At 47.1% G+C, this 15,835-nt stretch overlaps 1 protein-coding gene across 7 annotated transcripts in view; it reads right to left on the bottom strand.

The window, feature by feature from the left end:
* PIP5K1C (phosphatidylinositol-4-phosphate 5-kinase type 1 gamma) overlaps window positions 1–15,835 on the bottom strand; it is a 72,243-nt gene that overhangs the window by 27,336 nt on the left and 29,072 nt on the right. For 6 of the 7 annotated variants that reach the window (XR_016348208.1, XR_016348211.1, XR_016348210.1 and 3 more), the window contains exons 2-4: window positions 11,742–11,773; window positions 3,477–3,569; window positions 1,789–1,919 (exon numbers count right to left, since the gene is read on the bottom strand). Coding sequence is in view for 2 of the 7 variants with exons in the window: in XM_089775015.1 (XP_089631141.1) it covers window positions 1,789–1,919; window positions 3,477–3,569; window positions 11,742–11,773 (256 nt within the window). In the remaining 5 variants the exon portion in view is untranslated. Of the gene's footprint in view, window positions 1–1,788; window positions 1,920–3,476; window positions 3,570–11,741; window positions 11,774–12,786; window positions 12,815–15,835 lie in introns of those variants that run through there. The other variant, XR_016348212.1, reaches the window with a different exon arrangement.

Raw genomic sequence — 15,835 nt, 5'->3', positions numbered from 1 at the left:
GACAACTAATACATATGAAAAAGGCAAACTGAGCTTTGCTAAAAGGCATCGCAAGAAGCCACCAACTTAGGCACAAAGATCTTGCCGGACCTGATCAGGACATCAAAGGATCTGATATTTTAACCATCTGGCAAGGAAACACACACTCCCTGGGGAAGAGAGGATAGGCAGAAGTTTGCAAGGCTTGATGTATTCACATACAGAATCTAGTATGCCCTGCACATTTACAGCTCAACCAGGCCAATGAATATTGTTGGCTAGGAGGATTCCTCAATTTCAATACAAAGTACTGTAGCGCCTGGAGGCGAAAATGCCACAGAGACAGGTAGAAAGGATGACAAATTATAAAAGTAATGGAAAGAACCCTGCATGGATATGAAATTAGTATTACATCAGCAAAAAAAGATCTGCGAACATCCATATCCACATCCGTGAATGCGGACACCTGGAGATATACATCTGATGTCTGCAAATTTGCAGGGTTCTAGACACAAAGTTTGTATCTGCATGCACATCCGTAGCTGCAAAAATGAGCTATCCTGATATCCTGATTCACATCCACAGATGCGGATACCTATAGATATAAAGTGGATATTTGGGAATTTGCAGGGCTCTATAGCAAACTTCAAGGCTGACAAGCCCAGTAAGAAGAGATATCACAGTCCATCGTAAATCTAACCCCATCTCTTGAGCTGCAGCATGGATAGTGGTGCTCAAGAGAGTTAACACCAAAGCAGACTGTGAAGAGCTTCAAAAAGATCTCACCAAACTAAGTGATTGTGTAACAAAATGGCAAATGAAATTTAATGTTGATAAATGTAAAGTAATGCACTTTGGAAAAAATAATCCCAACTATACATATAATATGGCTACATCTACTCAGAGATATCTTGGAGTCATTGTGGATAGTTCTCTGAAAATACCCACTCCATATGCAGTGGCAGTAAAAAAGCAAATCGAACGTTAGGAATCATTAAAAAAGGGATAAAGAATAAGACAGAAAATATCTTATTGACGCTATATAAAACCATGGGCTGCCCACATCTTGAATACTGCGTACATATACGATCGCCTCATCTCAAAAATGATCTATTGACATTGGAAAAGGTTCAGAAAAGGGGAAGAAAAATGATTAGGGGGTTTGGAATAGGTCCCATATGAAGAGAGATTAAAAAGACTTGGACTTTTCAGCTCAGAAAAGAGGAGACTAAGGAGGGGGGATATGACAGAGGTCTATAAAATCATGGCTGGTATGGAAAAAGTGAATAAGGAAAAGTTATTTGCTTATTCCCACAACATAAGAACTAGGGGTCACCAAATGAAATTAATAGGCAGCATGTTGAAAAACAAAAAAAGGAAGTTTTTCTTCACTCGGTGCAGTCAACCTCTGGAACTCCTTGCCAGAGGACACGGTGAAGGCTAGAACTTTAATGGGATTCAAAAGAGAGCTAGATAGATTAGGCCCATCAATGGCTATTAGTCAGGATGGATAAGAATTGTGTCCCTAGCCCCTGTTTCTCTGGAGGTGGGGGGCAGGGGAGGGATCGCTTGAGGATTACCTTTTGTGTTCCCTCTCTCTGGGGCATCTGGTATTGGCCACTGTCAGCAGACAGGATACTGGGCTGGATGGACCGTTGGTCTGACCCATTATGGCTGTTCTTATGGATTCTAATGCCAATGCACTTTATTCAGAAAGATGGGCCCTCAATTTAAAGTGAAGCCCCTTTAAATCAGCATGACAAAAAGTAAAAAGCCAGCCCCTGTATTTTGTTTCACTTGTCCACTTACCTGGGGAAGAAAATGCTCTCCACCACATAAAAGTCCTGCATCAGGACATCTCTCTCCGGCTTGGAGCTCAGGTTCCCCACTGTATAGCCAATGCCTAGCTGGATGGCCCCCTTGAGAGTGGTTGAAGTAGTCTGGAGAAGGAAGAGAGCAATCAGTGAATAATCAGTGCCCCCCATACAGGCAAGCTTGCTGCTCTTCAATCATACCAATGCCTTGTGGGAAGTCAGATACTGGCTGCTTTGTAAGAGGCTCACATTACAGACTGCCACCAGCTTCTATAGCAGGGATCAGCAACCATTTCAAATCAAAGAGCCAACCAACAACCAAGTTCAGAATAAACGGTCAAAGAGCCAGTATCTAAGAAAACCCATTTGCATGGCTGAAAATATACAACTTAATATCATTGATAATTAACATGATGATTAATAATAGCATAAATGAAACGTACTCTCCGACTTTATTTAATGGGACTTCTGTCGCTGCTCGGTGTAGCTTGTGGACGTGGGGGTGCAGGAATCAAGGCTGGGGTATATGAGGGGCTCAGGGCAGGGGGCTGGGGGAAAGGCAGCATGGGGCTGGATTACCTTTCCTGGCCAGGGGCTGGGCTGCTGCACCCAGGCAGCAGTAGCTGGACGAGGGGCTGAGCTAGGATCACCACAGCAGGATCATGGTCTCCACTGCTACTCATGCTGCAGCAGCAGGGAGGCTCCTGCCACCAGCACTTCCTGCGGCCAGATGGGGGCCAGACCACAGGGCCCGTCCCAGGATCAGGGTCGGGGCCAGACACTGGGGCCAGATGGGGGCTGGGAACTTTCACTCTTATGTTAATGTACCAAACTTCATTTGAAATAAAGTAAATATTATCTCCAGCACAAAAGGTTTCATCATCATCATCTTTTTTTACAGCAGAGATGGGAAACCATTTTTGGGTCAGGGTTAGTGGCTCTCGTGGCGTTCCCCCCCCCCCCCCCCCAGGCTCTGGGGTGGGGCCAGAAATTAGGGGTCCAGTGTGCAGCACAGAACTGTCAGTGAGTGAGATAGGGATGGGGGTGTAGGATCTGGGTGGGAGACAGGGTGCAGGAGTAGGTTGGGAGTAGGTTGCTTGGCCAGGAGGGAGGGGGCTGGGGGTGTAGGGTCTTGGCATGGGTGGGCGTGAGGGGGGCAGGGTCTAGGTGGCCCTTGCTTGCTTTTGAGTTCCGCACTGCTCTCAGTCTTCCTGTCCCAAGCTCCTGGCCAATGGAACAGCGGGAAAAGCTTCCAGGCTGTGCTGCTGTTCCCACAGGAGGGGGAGGGGAAAGTTCACGGAGCCATGTGTCTCTCTGGGATTTCTCCACCCCTCCTCCCCGCAGGAACTTGCGCCCGGCTCCAAGCCTGCAGGGGGGTTGAGGCTGGAGCATGAGCATGGGCTCCCCACTGAGGAGGGAAGGAGGGGGAGGCTGAGCTTGAGTTGCGAGCCATATCTGGCTCATGAGCCATAGGTTGCCAACCCCTGTTCTAGAGAATGATAGTGGTAAAGTGCTGGTAGACTGCAAGATCAGTACAATACACAGCAAGGAAATCAAATCCAAGTGGCTGGCCAGCAGCACACTTGTATTCCCCCATTTGATTCTCAGTCTGTATAATCTGTTCGTACATACTTGGTCCCACCTCCCACCACTTCCCTCCAGAATTCGAGTAAGAGATGGAACCTTTTTGTAGGTAGTTTCGCCAGAAGCATCAACTCCTCGATGACCTATCTTCTTTCCTTGGCCAACTCCAGGCTGACCTGATAATGACGGGGCCTGGGAAAAAGAAGTTTCCAGGTCAAAGTGGTGAAAACCCCTATGCTAGTGGAAGGGAGAGAAGAGGCACAGTGGCGCATACAGAACTGAGGTTTGTGATTATAAGGAATGTAATGGGCTGCATTTACTCCTGTGTAAAACTCTGCAGAGTGCACACGGATTTATCAGGCACCAGCAAGCTTTAAACCCTGCATTACACATCGCGCAGGATGAAAAGTGAGATGACAGCCAGCAGCTGTGTTATACACAGCACTGTGAACCTCAACATACAGGAGGGATGGTCTTGGGTTAAGACTTTGGATTGGGACTTGGATCTAGGTTTATTTCCCTAGTTCCGTCAGACTCCCTGTGTCTAAAGCCAGAATAGACCATCGTGATCATCTGACCCCCCTGTATAAATGCAGCCAGCAAACTCCCCCAAAACAATTAGTTACTTAATTTCACTGCCTCTGTTCCCATCTGTAAACCCCCACCTCGAGGGGTAATGGGAATATGAGTGAATTCATGTTGGGGAGGAGGGGGTGTTCAGGCACTGTGGGGATGTGATCAGTCACAGATCAATCTTTAACACACCCCACTCAGATAAGTACCTACCAATGTTCCCTCTAAAGTTTTCCATCCTTGAATGGGTTGAAATTTCTTATGTGCACCACCAATATGGAGGCAGTGTGTGGATGTGCACCCACCAGTACAAACAAAAGCCGTAGATATAAATATACATTTTAAATAGTCCATAGATGTGGAAGAAGATACACTAAAACATGGAGCAATACTTATTATTTAATATGAAATTAAATACAAAGAAAATTAACACTACCCTGCTGGCTCTTAATACATTTAAAAGCGGAAGCACAGTGTGGGGGGGACCCAGCGCTAGACAGGACCACTGATCCCCAGCTCGCACTGGGTCCCGCACTGTGCTCCAGCCTTTTTACACTGAAGCCAGCAGCCCAGCTAGGGTGGCCAGCTGTCTGGTTTTGAACTAGACAGTCCAGTATTTGAGCTTTCTGTTCAGGAAAAAAATTGAGAAACTAGAACTGTCCGGTATTTTCTAGATAAGATGGAATGTAGATTGCGATGTAGTGTCAAGTGTGTCTGGTATTTCTGTTGAAACCATCAGGCAGCCCTAAGGCCAGCAAGTTCCTTAGTCAGGGTCCCTGCCTTCCAGCCCCGGTACGTGCTCAGGGGGCTGCAAGAGCCATGTTTATTGCTCTTAACAGAGGTTGTGTCTAAACTACATCCCTCCTTCGACAGAGGGATGTAAATTAGACACTTCGAAATTGCAAATGAAGCAGGGATTTAAATATCCCATGCTTCATTTGCATAATTGCGTCACGGCGCTCTTTCGAACAAGTGCCATTTTGAAAGTAAAACTGTGGTCTAGACGCGGTTCTTTTGAAAGTGGCAGGCTTTTTCGAAAGATCCTGGACTCATTTCTTTGAGTCTGTCAAAGGAGGGATGTAGTCTAGACACAGCCGTTATTTCGAAATAACATTACCAGCGTCTACGCAGCCAAACCGCCATTTCAAAATTCAACTGAAATAGCGGAGGGCTTATTTCGAAATTGGTAAACCTCTGGCCACAGTGCCTGTGCCAGCTCCAAGCCTGCCAGCCCAGAGCCAGTGGCCCCAAAACATGAGCCAGCAAGCCACTGGCAGCCAGCCCTCCACCACTCCCCAGGACCAGTCTGCCAGCTCCCAGGAGCCTGCCAGGGGCCAGAAAAGGCAGGTGCCTGCCTGGTCCAGTGCGGAGCTCAGGGACCTAATTCAGGTTTGGGGGGATGCCTCCAACATCCATGATCTCCTCACTAAACAGAGGAACGCACCATCTACAGGCGGATGGCTGCCAGCCTGGCCACCAAAGGCCACATGTGAACCCAGGAGCAGGTTCGCATGAAAATAAAGGAGCTGTGGCAGGCGTATGCCAGGGCCACAGGGGGCAGCTCCCAACAAGGGACAGACCCAGAGCCCTGCCCCTATTTTGATGCAGTGGACTGTATCCTGGGGGCAGGACGGTCAGTGTCCCCCAGGTGGCCATCGACTCTGGGGCAGAGCTTGCTGCCTCCTACTGCGCCAGCCCCTGCTGCCTCCCCAGCTACCGTTCTTCCTCCCACTCCGTCTCCCCCTCCTGCTTCTTCCTCCCCACACCCCCAGGGACACTGAGGCCCCCGCACCCACGCTGCTGGGAGACAGTTGGGCCAGTGAGACCCCCAACCCTGAGCACTGAACTTCTCTTCCCCTTGCCTCTCCCTGCCAGCTCCCTCCTCCCAGGTTTCCCTCTCCCACCTTCTTTCCCTAGTCTTACCTATGTTTTGATCAATAAAGAGGCTTTGTGGTAATGAACACATGTGTCTTATTGTACAGCAGGAAGGGAGGTTAGTGAGGGGTAAAGTGGAAGGACTTGAGGGAGGAATGAGGCACAGATCCCCAGTGGGGCACACCAGGGAGACTGTTACTGCCTGCAGAACGTGCTGCCAGGCTCACAGCAACACATCCAGGAGAAGCACCAGAGTGCCTAGGGGTGGCTCCGGCTCCTTGCTGCAGAGTGATGTGGTGTCCTGAGTGAGGGTAACCAGAGCACGCAGAAAAAAAAAATGCTTTGCTGTCCCTCACTCAGTGAGGTAGGCAAGCAAGCAGGGAAACCTTAGAACCAGCTGTCCGGGGAGGTCCCTTTAAGCACAGGTCTCAGATAGCTTCAGGCAGCAGCCATGCAAGGTAACTCCTGACCTGATGCCCTGCTAGAACCGGTTCCAGCCGGCCTTAAATGCGATTCAGTGTCCTATCAGTGTGGATGTGCTATTTCGAAATAGCAAAACACTATTTCGAAATGCACTTAGTTTATTTTGAAATAACGCATCTAGACAATTTCAAAATAACTATTTTGAAATAACGCTGTAGTGTAGACATACTGATAGTGTTCAGAAACACACACGTGGCACTGCACCCCGCTTTTCAGAGTGCTGAGCAGTTGTGGGGCAGGCAGGGAGCTGGCTGTGGCTCTCATGGCCAGATCTAACCTACAGATCATCTGGAGTAGAGGCTGAAGCCAGCTTCTCCATTTATAGCAGGCAGCAGCAGCAGCTGCTGCTGCTGCTCCTTGGAGAGGGCAAATGCTCTTCACGCTCTTCCCCAGCCGATCAGCTGAGCTCCCTGCCTGCACAGGGAGCTCTGAACCTCTGTGTGGGGCTCAAAAAGGGGTTGTGTGCACACATTGGTTTGCAGCTTACAGGGAACCCTGGTACCAACCCCTTATAGGACATCTGAAAGCCAGCACGCAGAGTGGATAATGAATCACCAGTGTTGTGTTCATGGGGATATACTTCCCTTAAGCAAGCTGCTGTTTACAAATGATTGATTCACCAAGCAGGATGAATTGCTGCAATTGTAGCAATTTCCTCCAGAAATGTAGCAAAGGACTCTGAAGAGGTTGCTATAACCTCCACCATACTTTCCCATCTCTCTTTGTATCCAGCCTTCCCCTCCCCCACCCCCCCATCTGCTCCTTCCACAAATCAGCAGCAGAGCTCAAGCCAACTGCGCATTGTAAAATTGTTTCTCTGAAGCCCCATTCATGTAGAAACACATCTGCCCTGGAGTGCTGCCTTAACGACTCGACACACTGCCCACTGTGATTGAAAAGTGTCACAGGTAGCCAACAACATTCAGTGGACTCACCACACACGTGGGGGGGGGGGGGGGAAGGGAAGAGAACTATTACTTAGCTTCACAGGAGCAGAACACTATTAACAACCAACAGCCATGCCTTTAGACATCATCCATCTGAGCACAACATGGAAAGCCCGAGGCCGTCTCTCATGGAGGACCCCACATGAGTGGTATTGGTCTATAAAGCAGCACTTGACAATTTATTAACAATGGGCTTCACAGCAAAGGGAGTGTGATTCCATTCAGACTGCTGCTGAGTTTGACAGTATTTCCTTCCAATTATCTGCTCTTTCTGCTGGAGAGCCTTCTGGACAGAACCAACTAAGGCCTTCATTTCTCTCTCCCATATTTCTTCACACATGTAAAATGTAACATACATACTGCATCTTCTACCCAATGACCTCAAAACTCACTACATACATGAATTAAACCATTGCAATCCAACCCCATGCTGTAGGTAATTAACCCCCTTTTACCCACTAACCCGACTGTGCCACTGTGGGTCAAGTAACTGAAGTCAAACAATAACTGAGAAGCTGGGGACAGAGCACAAAGGCTCCACTCCCAGGCTCTTCTTCCAACCATAACTGAGCATTTCCTGTCCCAGAGAGGCCTAGATATTTAGTTTAGCCTGTTCACAACACAAAAGTTTAATTTCCCATTAGACATCAATTGGAGGGTGGGGCTGGGAGAATGCCGATCACTCCCAGAAACATCACTATAGAAATTATAATTACTGTCAGGCATTTAAAACAGCCCATCACTAACTGGGTGACTATAAACAATGCCTCCCCCCCACCCTCATTACTCAGTCTGACAGAGCTGGACCAAACAAATTGGCTGAACCCGCTGCCCTGGAGATCAGGAGGCAGCACTCGAGGTCTACTTGCTGAGAGATCCTGTTGGCTAACTAGGACGTTTGACCAGGTAGAAAGCAAAAGCAACTCAGCAAACTATAACCCAGTCCAGCTTTGATTTTGGGCCTGCATTATGTAGCAAAGTACTTAGATGACCCACATAAACAAAACAATAAAATCATTAGGATTAGTTTCTCAAATCCTCTGGAAGTAGGGGATGTTTCATCCCAGTGGAAAGATAGGAAACAGAAGCACAGGATATATTAAGTGACTTGTCCAAGGTCATACAGATGCTTGTGGCAGATTTGGATCTCTTGAATCCCAAATCAGAGACTAGTGATAGAGATGTAGCCGTGTTAGTCTGGTGTAGCTGAAACAAAATACAGGACTATGTAGCACTTTAAAGACTAACAAGATGGTTTATTAGATTATGAGCTTTTGTGGGCCAGACCCACTTCCTCAGATCAAAGGAAGTGGGTCTGGCCCACGAAAGCTCATCATCTATTAAACCATCTTGTTAGTCTTTAAAGTGCTACATAGTCCTGTATTTTAAATCAGAGACTAGTGAGAGCGAAGGAGTACTGGTGAGATGGCCCACCTCAGATCTCCTCTCACACAAACATATCCACCCAGTGGCTTAAAGCCTGGGCTACCAAAGTCACGTTGGTTTAAAAAAAGCCAAAAATGTCCAAGAAGTTAAAAGTTAGACACCAACAGATTGTGAATCCCAGTGACTGAACCTGCTGAATAGTGGCAATTGGGCCCAGAAATCCATCTTTGCCCTCTCCCATATCCAACCAATGAAACCGTTGCATGAAAACTATTTGCGGAGTAAGAGTGGTGATGGTTTGCAGTTCTGTGGTTATTACAAAGCTCTAGGATTCCTGGCTGAGCACAGTTACAAATGGCTAAAAGTGGCTCTCATAGGTGTAATCTGCAGAGTCAAAATAGCCGAGAAAAAACTGAACAGTAACAAACAAATCCCAGTGATAATTCACCCTGGTGATACACTAACGCAGAAGAATTCTCAGCCATGCTTGTAGCAGTTTCCGTTGCTCCCTGCTGACTTAGACGTTCTAGCCTTCAGCATGAGAATCCCAGAATCTTACACAGATTAACTGGAAAAAATTAAACAGTTTTAACTTCCCTGGGCACTTGTTAATGGATCTCTAAGTCACCCTATTATTTCAAACCAATTTCAAAAGCCAGCTCCACAGGGAAGCTACAGAATTTAAATTTCATTTACAGTTTGATTCCTACAACTGAAGTCTAAACAAAGACCTTGGCTGGATTAGGGTAAAAATCCTGGATGATTGGAAAAAGGCAAATGTAGTGCCCATCTTCAAAAAAGGGAAGAAGGACGATCCAGGGAACTATAGGCTGGTCAGTCTTACCTCGGTTCCTAGAAAAATCATGGAAGGGATCCTTGAGGAATCCATTTTGAGGCACTTGGAAGAGAGGAAAGTGATCAGGAATAGTCAGCATGGATTCACAAAGGGCAAGTCGTGCCTGCCCAATCTGATTAGCTTCTATGATGAGTTAACTGGCTCCGTGGACGTGGGAAAGTCAGTGGATGTGATATACCTTGACTTTAGCAAGGCTTTTGATACGGTCTCCCACAATATTCTTGCCAGCAAGTTAAGGGAATGTGGATTGGATAAATGGACGGTAAGATGGATAGAAAGATGGCTAGAAGGCCGGGCCCAGCGGGTAGTGATCAATGGCTTGATCTCAGGATGGCGGTCGGTTTCTAGCGGAGTGCCCCAAGGTTCGGTTCTAGGACCGGTTTTGTTCAATATCTTTATCAATGACCTGGATGAGGGGATGGATTGCACCCTCAGCAAGTTTGCAGATGACACTAAGCTAGGGGGAGAGGTAGACATGCTGGAGGTCAGAGATAGAGTCCAGAGTGACTTAGACAAATTGGAGGATTGGGCCACAAGAAATCTGATGAGGTTCAATAAGGACACTTGGGACGGAAGAATCCCAAGCATTGTTACAAGCTGGGGACCAACCACTTAATAGTAGTTCTGCAGAAAAGGACTTGCAGGTTACAGTGGATGAGAAGCTGGATATGAGTCAACAGTGTGTCCTTGTAGCCAAGAAGGCTAATGGCATATTAGGTTGCATTAAGAGGAGCACTGCCAGCAGATCCCCTTTATTCAGCTCTGGTGAGGCCACATCTGGAGTACTGTGTCCAGTTCTGGGCCCCCCACTACAAAAAGGATGTGGACGCACTGGAGAGGGTCCAGCAGAGGGCAACCAAAATGATTAGGGGGCTGGAGCATATGACATGAGAAGAGGCTGAGGGAGTTGGGTCTGTTTAGTCTGCAGAAGAGAAGAGCGAGGGGCGATTTGATAGCAGCCTTCAACTTCCTGAAGGGAGGTTCCAAAGAGGATGGAGAGAGGCTGTTCTCAGTGGGGGCAGGTGGCAGAACAAGGAGCGATGGTCTCAAGTTGTGGTGGGAGAGGTCCAGGTTGGATATTAGGAAAAACTATTTCCCTAGGAGGGTGGTGAAGCACTGGAATGGGTTCCCTAGGGAAGTAGTTGAGTCTCCATCCCTAGAGGTGTTTAAGTCTCGGCTTGACAAAGCCCTGGCCGGGTTGATTTAGTTGGAATTGGTCCTGCCTTGGGCAGGGGGCTGGACTTGATGACCTTCTGAGGTCTCTTCCAGCTCTATGGTTCTATGATACTATGGATGGCCTGCTACATTCCATATCCTAATGACATAAAAAAAACCAAAAGTGGGTACTAAGTATTCTTATCAGCTTCATTTAGAATGGACACTTTGACAACATTTCCCCTTTTTAAAATTCTTTTCCCTCTTCTTTCCTGCCCCACCATTCCCTCTCTCTGCTATTTGAAAACTGGGCCCCATAAAAACTCCACTCATCTGAAGAAGTGGATTGTGCCCATGAAAGCTCATGATGCCATCTCATTTTCTGTTAAAAACTCCACTCATCTGAAGAAGTGGATTGTGCCCATGAAAGCTCATGATGCCATCTCATTTTCTGTTAGTTTCTAAGGTGCTGCAAGACTATTCGTTGTCTTACATTTTGCCCTCTTACTGGCAGTCAGCAGACAAAAGGGCTGAATGGATCATTAAAATGGATGTGATCACTACAGATCAAAATAATTCTCCACAATGCCTTGCTCTGGCTGCCAACCATGCCGTAGGAAGATAGAGGAGGCTGCCAACCTGATGCTTTCACCAACATCAAGATTCACCATGACTTTCCCATCTTGCACATTTCTCCATTTCAAGTGTGTGCACCACAGAAGCTCTATTTGGGTGCGTCTACACTGCGCTCGAAATAAGCTACACAATTTGAGCTACACAAATTGCATAGTTTTTTTTTTAATTAATTTTGAAATAGCTCATTTCAAAATTTGGCGTGGTCTACACAACCCCAAATTTCGAAATAGAGCGCTATTCCAAAACATTCCTTACTCCTTGTGGGATGAGGTTTACAGGGACGTCAGAATAGCGAGCCCATTATATTTCAAAATAACGGGCTTCGTCAAGAGACGCAGAATACCCATTTCATGTTACTTCCAGTATCCCAAAATAGCACCATAGTGTAAATGTAGCCTCTGTGTGCTCTTCCCCTCCCCCACAGGAGATTTTAAACATCTGTATGCAACTCACCTCGGTGAGGACGGTCTTCTTCAGTTCCAAACCTGAGGAGAGAAGAACAGTAGGTCACTGGGAGGATGGTCACAAGGCTGTTGGCCAGGTGCAGTCAAGCAAACAGAATCATTAAGACAGCACGTTTTCACCCAGCTTTTCATTTCAGGGGTCCCGAGTTAAAGAACAAGCCTAGACACCTCAGCTATTAGAAGCTCCTATGGTGCCTGTGTTGTCCTTCCTAGCAGTTGGTGGTGCTGTCACTCTAAAGGTGATATAATAGTTGAGAACTTTTCCGTACTACTTGCTGCACCTCTAGTAATGGGACTGTGCTACACTGATGAATTATTTACTTAATGAACAAAGAGGAGCCTAGAGAGGCTTTTATAATGCTCTCATCTAGCCTCTCAGCAAGAGGAAAGAGTGGAGTGGCACTGAACTGTGTCCCAGGAACATGGGGGTTCTGCACATAGACACTAATAGATTAGCCTTCTCAGCACCCTGGTGAGGAGGGAATCGTTCTCCACAATTTATGGGCAAGGAATGGAGGCACAGATTAAATGACTTGCCTAGCGTCACAAAAAAAGGCCAAAGTCTGGGCATGTTCCAGTCCTGCACCTTAAACACAAGCCGGTCCTTTTCCCACCTGATCTGTAGTCAAACTCTGCAGACGGAGCCAAATGCAAATAGCCCCCTTTGCTGTCTGAACCAGGGCCCGCTACAATGGACTAATGCAGCACTACTGAATTTTCATTCAAAACAAAACACAAAACCCACAAACCACAAGCAGTTTTGTGCCCGGTATCATCTGCCCAATCTGCACTAACCCCAATTCTGGCTTTCATGAAGTTGGCCCTAGATGACTCGAACCAAGATCTGCTCATAAAGGAGCCCTTCGGGCAATACACCCTCTCCCCCACAGAGCTGCCCTTAGGGTTTTGCAAGTTAAGTCAGTCATCTCCTCAAATGGAGAGTTCTGCTGGAAGAGTCAACATCTTAAAAGGGAGGGAAGAGCCCTTTTTAAAAAAGAAATAATGAATTTAACTGTGAGGCTGCCTAGAGTTACCTGCTTGGGCCATGGACACACTTCCAGGCACGATCGGATCAGCATGTCAGGGATGTCACGTTGCAAAGCAAAACACAGCAATTCACTCTGCATAGAACAAAGGGTCCATACATGTAGCTATCCCCCCACCACACACACACACCCTCTGCCCTTGAACCAGGCGGCTAAGTAGGGGATGCAAGTGCAGCTTATGGCTTAAATAAAAAATTCCTCCAGTCTAAGGGGTAGGTGTAGTAAGAGGATGTTTCAGTCCAATTCTTTAGGACTCCTAAGAGATTTGGACAGAGCAGTGCGTGCCAAGGGAGCCAGTCCTGCCTATCAGACTTGCTGCAGTTAGTTCCCATAATGACTGTCCATGGGAAAATCTATCACAGCTTAACCCAAAAACCCTTCAGGAAGAGGGGACAATGTCAATAAATTGGGATGGTCCATGCCTGACCTTCTTGGGGTGTGTCTAGACTACACGCCTCTGTCGTCAGAGGCATGTAGATTAGACACATAGGCAAAGGCAAATGAAGCTGCGATTTAAATGATCGCGGCTTCATTTAAATTTACATGGCTGCCGCGCTGAGCCGACAAACAGCTGATCAGCTGTTTGTCCGCTCAGTGCGCTAGTCTGGACGCTCCCCTGCCGACATCAAAGCCCTTTGTCGGCAGCCACGGTAAACCTCATCCCACGAGGAATAACGGGGCTGCCGACAAAGGGCTTTGATGTCGGCAGGGGAGCGTCCAGACTAGCGCACTGAGCGGACAAACAGCTGATCAGCTGGTTGTCGGCTCAGCGCGGCAGCCATGTAAATTTAAATGAAGCCGCGGTAATTTAAATCGCGGCTTCATTTGCCTTTGCCTACGTGTCTAATCTACATGCCTCTGACGACAGAGGCGTGTAGTCTAGACACACCCTTGAAGACTGGAAGATATTCAAGTAAGTGACAGCACTACAAGATCTGGTTCAAAACTGGTATCAACAAGAACGCAAGATTAGCAGGAACATCCTAATACGGAGCTGATGCTGCAACAATAAATCTACAGGGTCACATGAGAAGGTCACCCTTAGGTTTCCTGACCTACAACAGATCTCAGATCAGAAAACAGGGCATTTCCTTCTGGCCACCAGGGGCTAGCCCCTTCTGAACAGATGCTGGAAGACAATCTCATGGGTTTGGTCTGCACTAGGAATATTTAAAAACAAAGGTTTTAACACTGCATCTTCAGGCTGGGTCCATGTACTAGCAATACAAGAGCCCTAGCCCCAACAGAGGCTTCCACAGAACAGGTCTAGGCAACCTGGAGCTTTGAATGACCACCCTGGGCTCCTGATTTTGCTAGCACAGCAGGAGTTGAACGAGTGTTAGCAGAATAACCTAACAGGGTTGCTTCTCTTATTCATTTTTAAACACTCCTTCCCCTCTCCCCCCCCCCCCAGTGCAAATCGATTAATTACTAGTGGGAAGTAGGAGGGTACCATTTCACTGAACTATGGTCAGCAACCAAGACTGCTCTTTGCATAGATTGTATTGCTCACTCCCGCGTCAGGGGTCACGGGACTAGAGTCTGCTAGAAGCACAGGGGGACCGAACTTCCTTTCACAACCTTTCTAGGTCACAACGTGGTCTCCCATGTGCCTGTGCTGCCTACCCAGATTCCCTGTCCTACGGAATTTGCACCCTCTTCTCAATGCCAACAAACACACCAGCTACTTGAAGGCATGAAGCAGTCTGTGATTCACATCCTGCTCCCAGTTACACCAACCTAGCATTGTTGAAATCAATAGGCGTATATGGTGCAAAGAGTAGTATTTGAGCTAGAGAGGCTACGGTTTCTGTGTTGATGGTACAGCCTGATCTGCTGCAACCGTGTACTCCAGGGGAGTTAATCTTTCTACAGCTACACACTGTCGGAATTCCAGAGCAAGAGATTAGCTTTAATTTTCTAATAACTACCACAAGCTGCTCAGCGTCCAGCATCTAAGTGCCTAATGTACGTGCTCCAAGGGCTGAGTCCACACTGACTGACTGGCTGGAATAGCAGCGACCAGACCAGCCATCCGGCTTTTTTGGAACAAATTACATTCCAAGGGAACAGCAGCATTGACAGCCAAAACCAGCTTTTGAAACGAACTAGTCTGTGCAGAAACTGAAAGTATTCCACTGGTAACTCAGTGTGCAGCAGTCAGCTCATCTCTTCAGTAAGTTGACAGATGGCCTGCTGAAAAAACGGATTTAATTCCAGCTCAGGGGTAATACAGCCACAAGACACAGCACTTGCGTGTAGGGATGAGCTGGAGCTCTATTTTAAGGAGTTTCTACACCGAGCAAGCTAATTGAAACGGTCTTACCCAATGTAACTTGGGAAGTCCCTACTCACACCTGAGAATTTAAGACAGCCACTTCATACAAACCACACACATGCTGTAACTCCAACTCTCTGCCCAGATCTCAGCCCTAATTTTTTGCAATTTATGTTCTGTACATTTGACTTGCTGCTGCCTCACCTCACCCCCTTCAAGGGGCACCCCTGGTGCACACCCACTCAGAGCTGAGAATTCTGATTGCAGCACAATATAATTCCCATCTCTATTCGATTTAACCCTTCCTTTTTCTGACTCTTCCTCTGGATGCTATCACAGTTTCTAGTTTTTCCAGATATAAGCACTCCTTGGAGCAAGGACTGGATTTATTTCTGAAGGCACTATACACATTTACAGAGCTGCACACAGAGATTCTGGGGTTTGGCTTCCACTTTTAGCATTCATTTATCATTATAACATCCTAAAAACCTGTATTTGAACTGAAATTAGACACACCGGAGAAAAAATTAGTTGTTTCATTAACAATCAAGCACAAGTACTTTTTAAACAACCCCATTTATTGTTTGGGTCTTACTTCACCATCATCATCAAGGCAAGTCCCAAAGGATGTATCCTTGTAGTCAAGCAACACCCAGAGAGATCTGTAGCCACCTACTACAAACACCACTACCAATAAAAGTGACCCACAAAACACCAGCAGAATGGGATTTAGGCTGGATTTTCAAAGCCAGGTGCCTC

Source organism: Pelodiscus sinensis, chromosome 32, assembly GCF_052426305.1.
Source record: "Pelodiscus sinensis isolate ZL-2025 chromosome 32, ASM5242630v1, whole genome shotgun sequence".
NCBI lineage: Eukaryota > Metazoa > Chordata > Testudines > Trionychidae > Pelodiscus > Pelodiscus sinensis.
The sequence above is the reverse complement of the archived record's forward strand: the minus strand, read 5'-3'. Positions and strand labels throughout refer to the sequence as shown.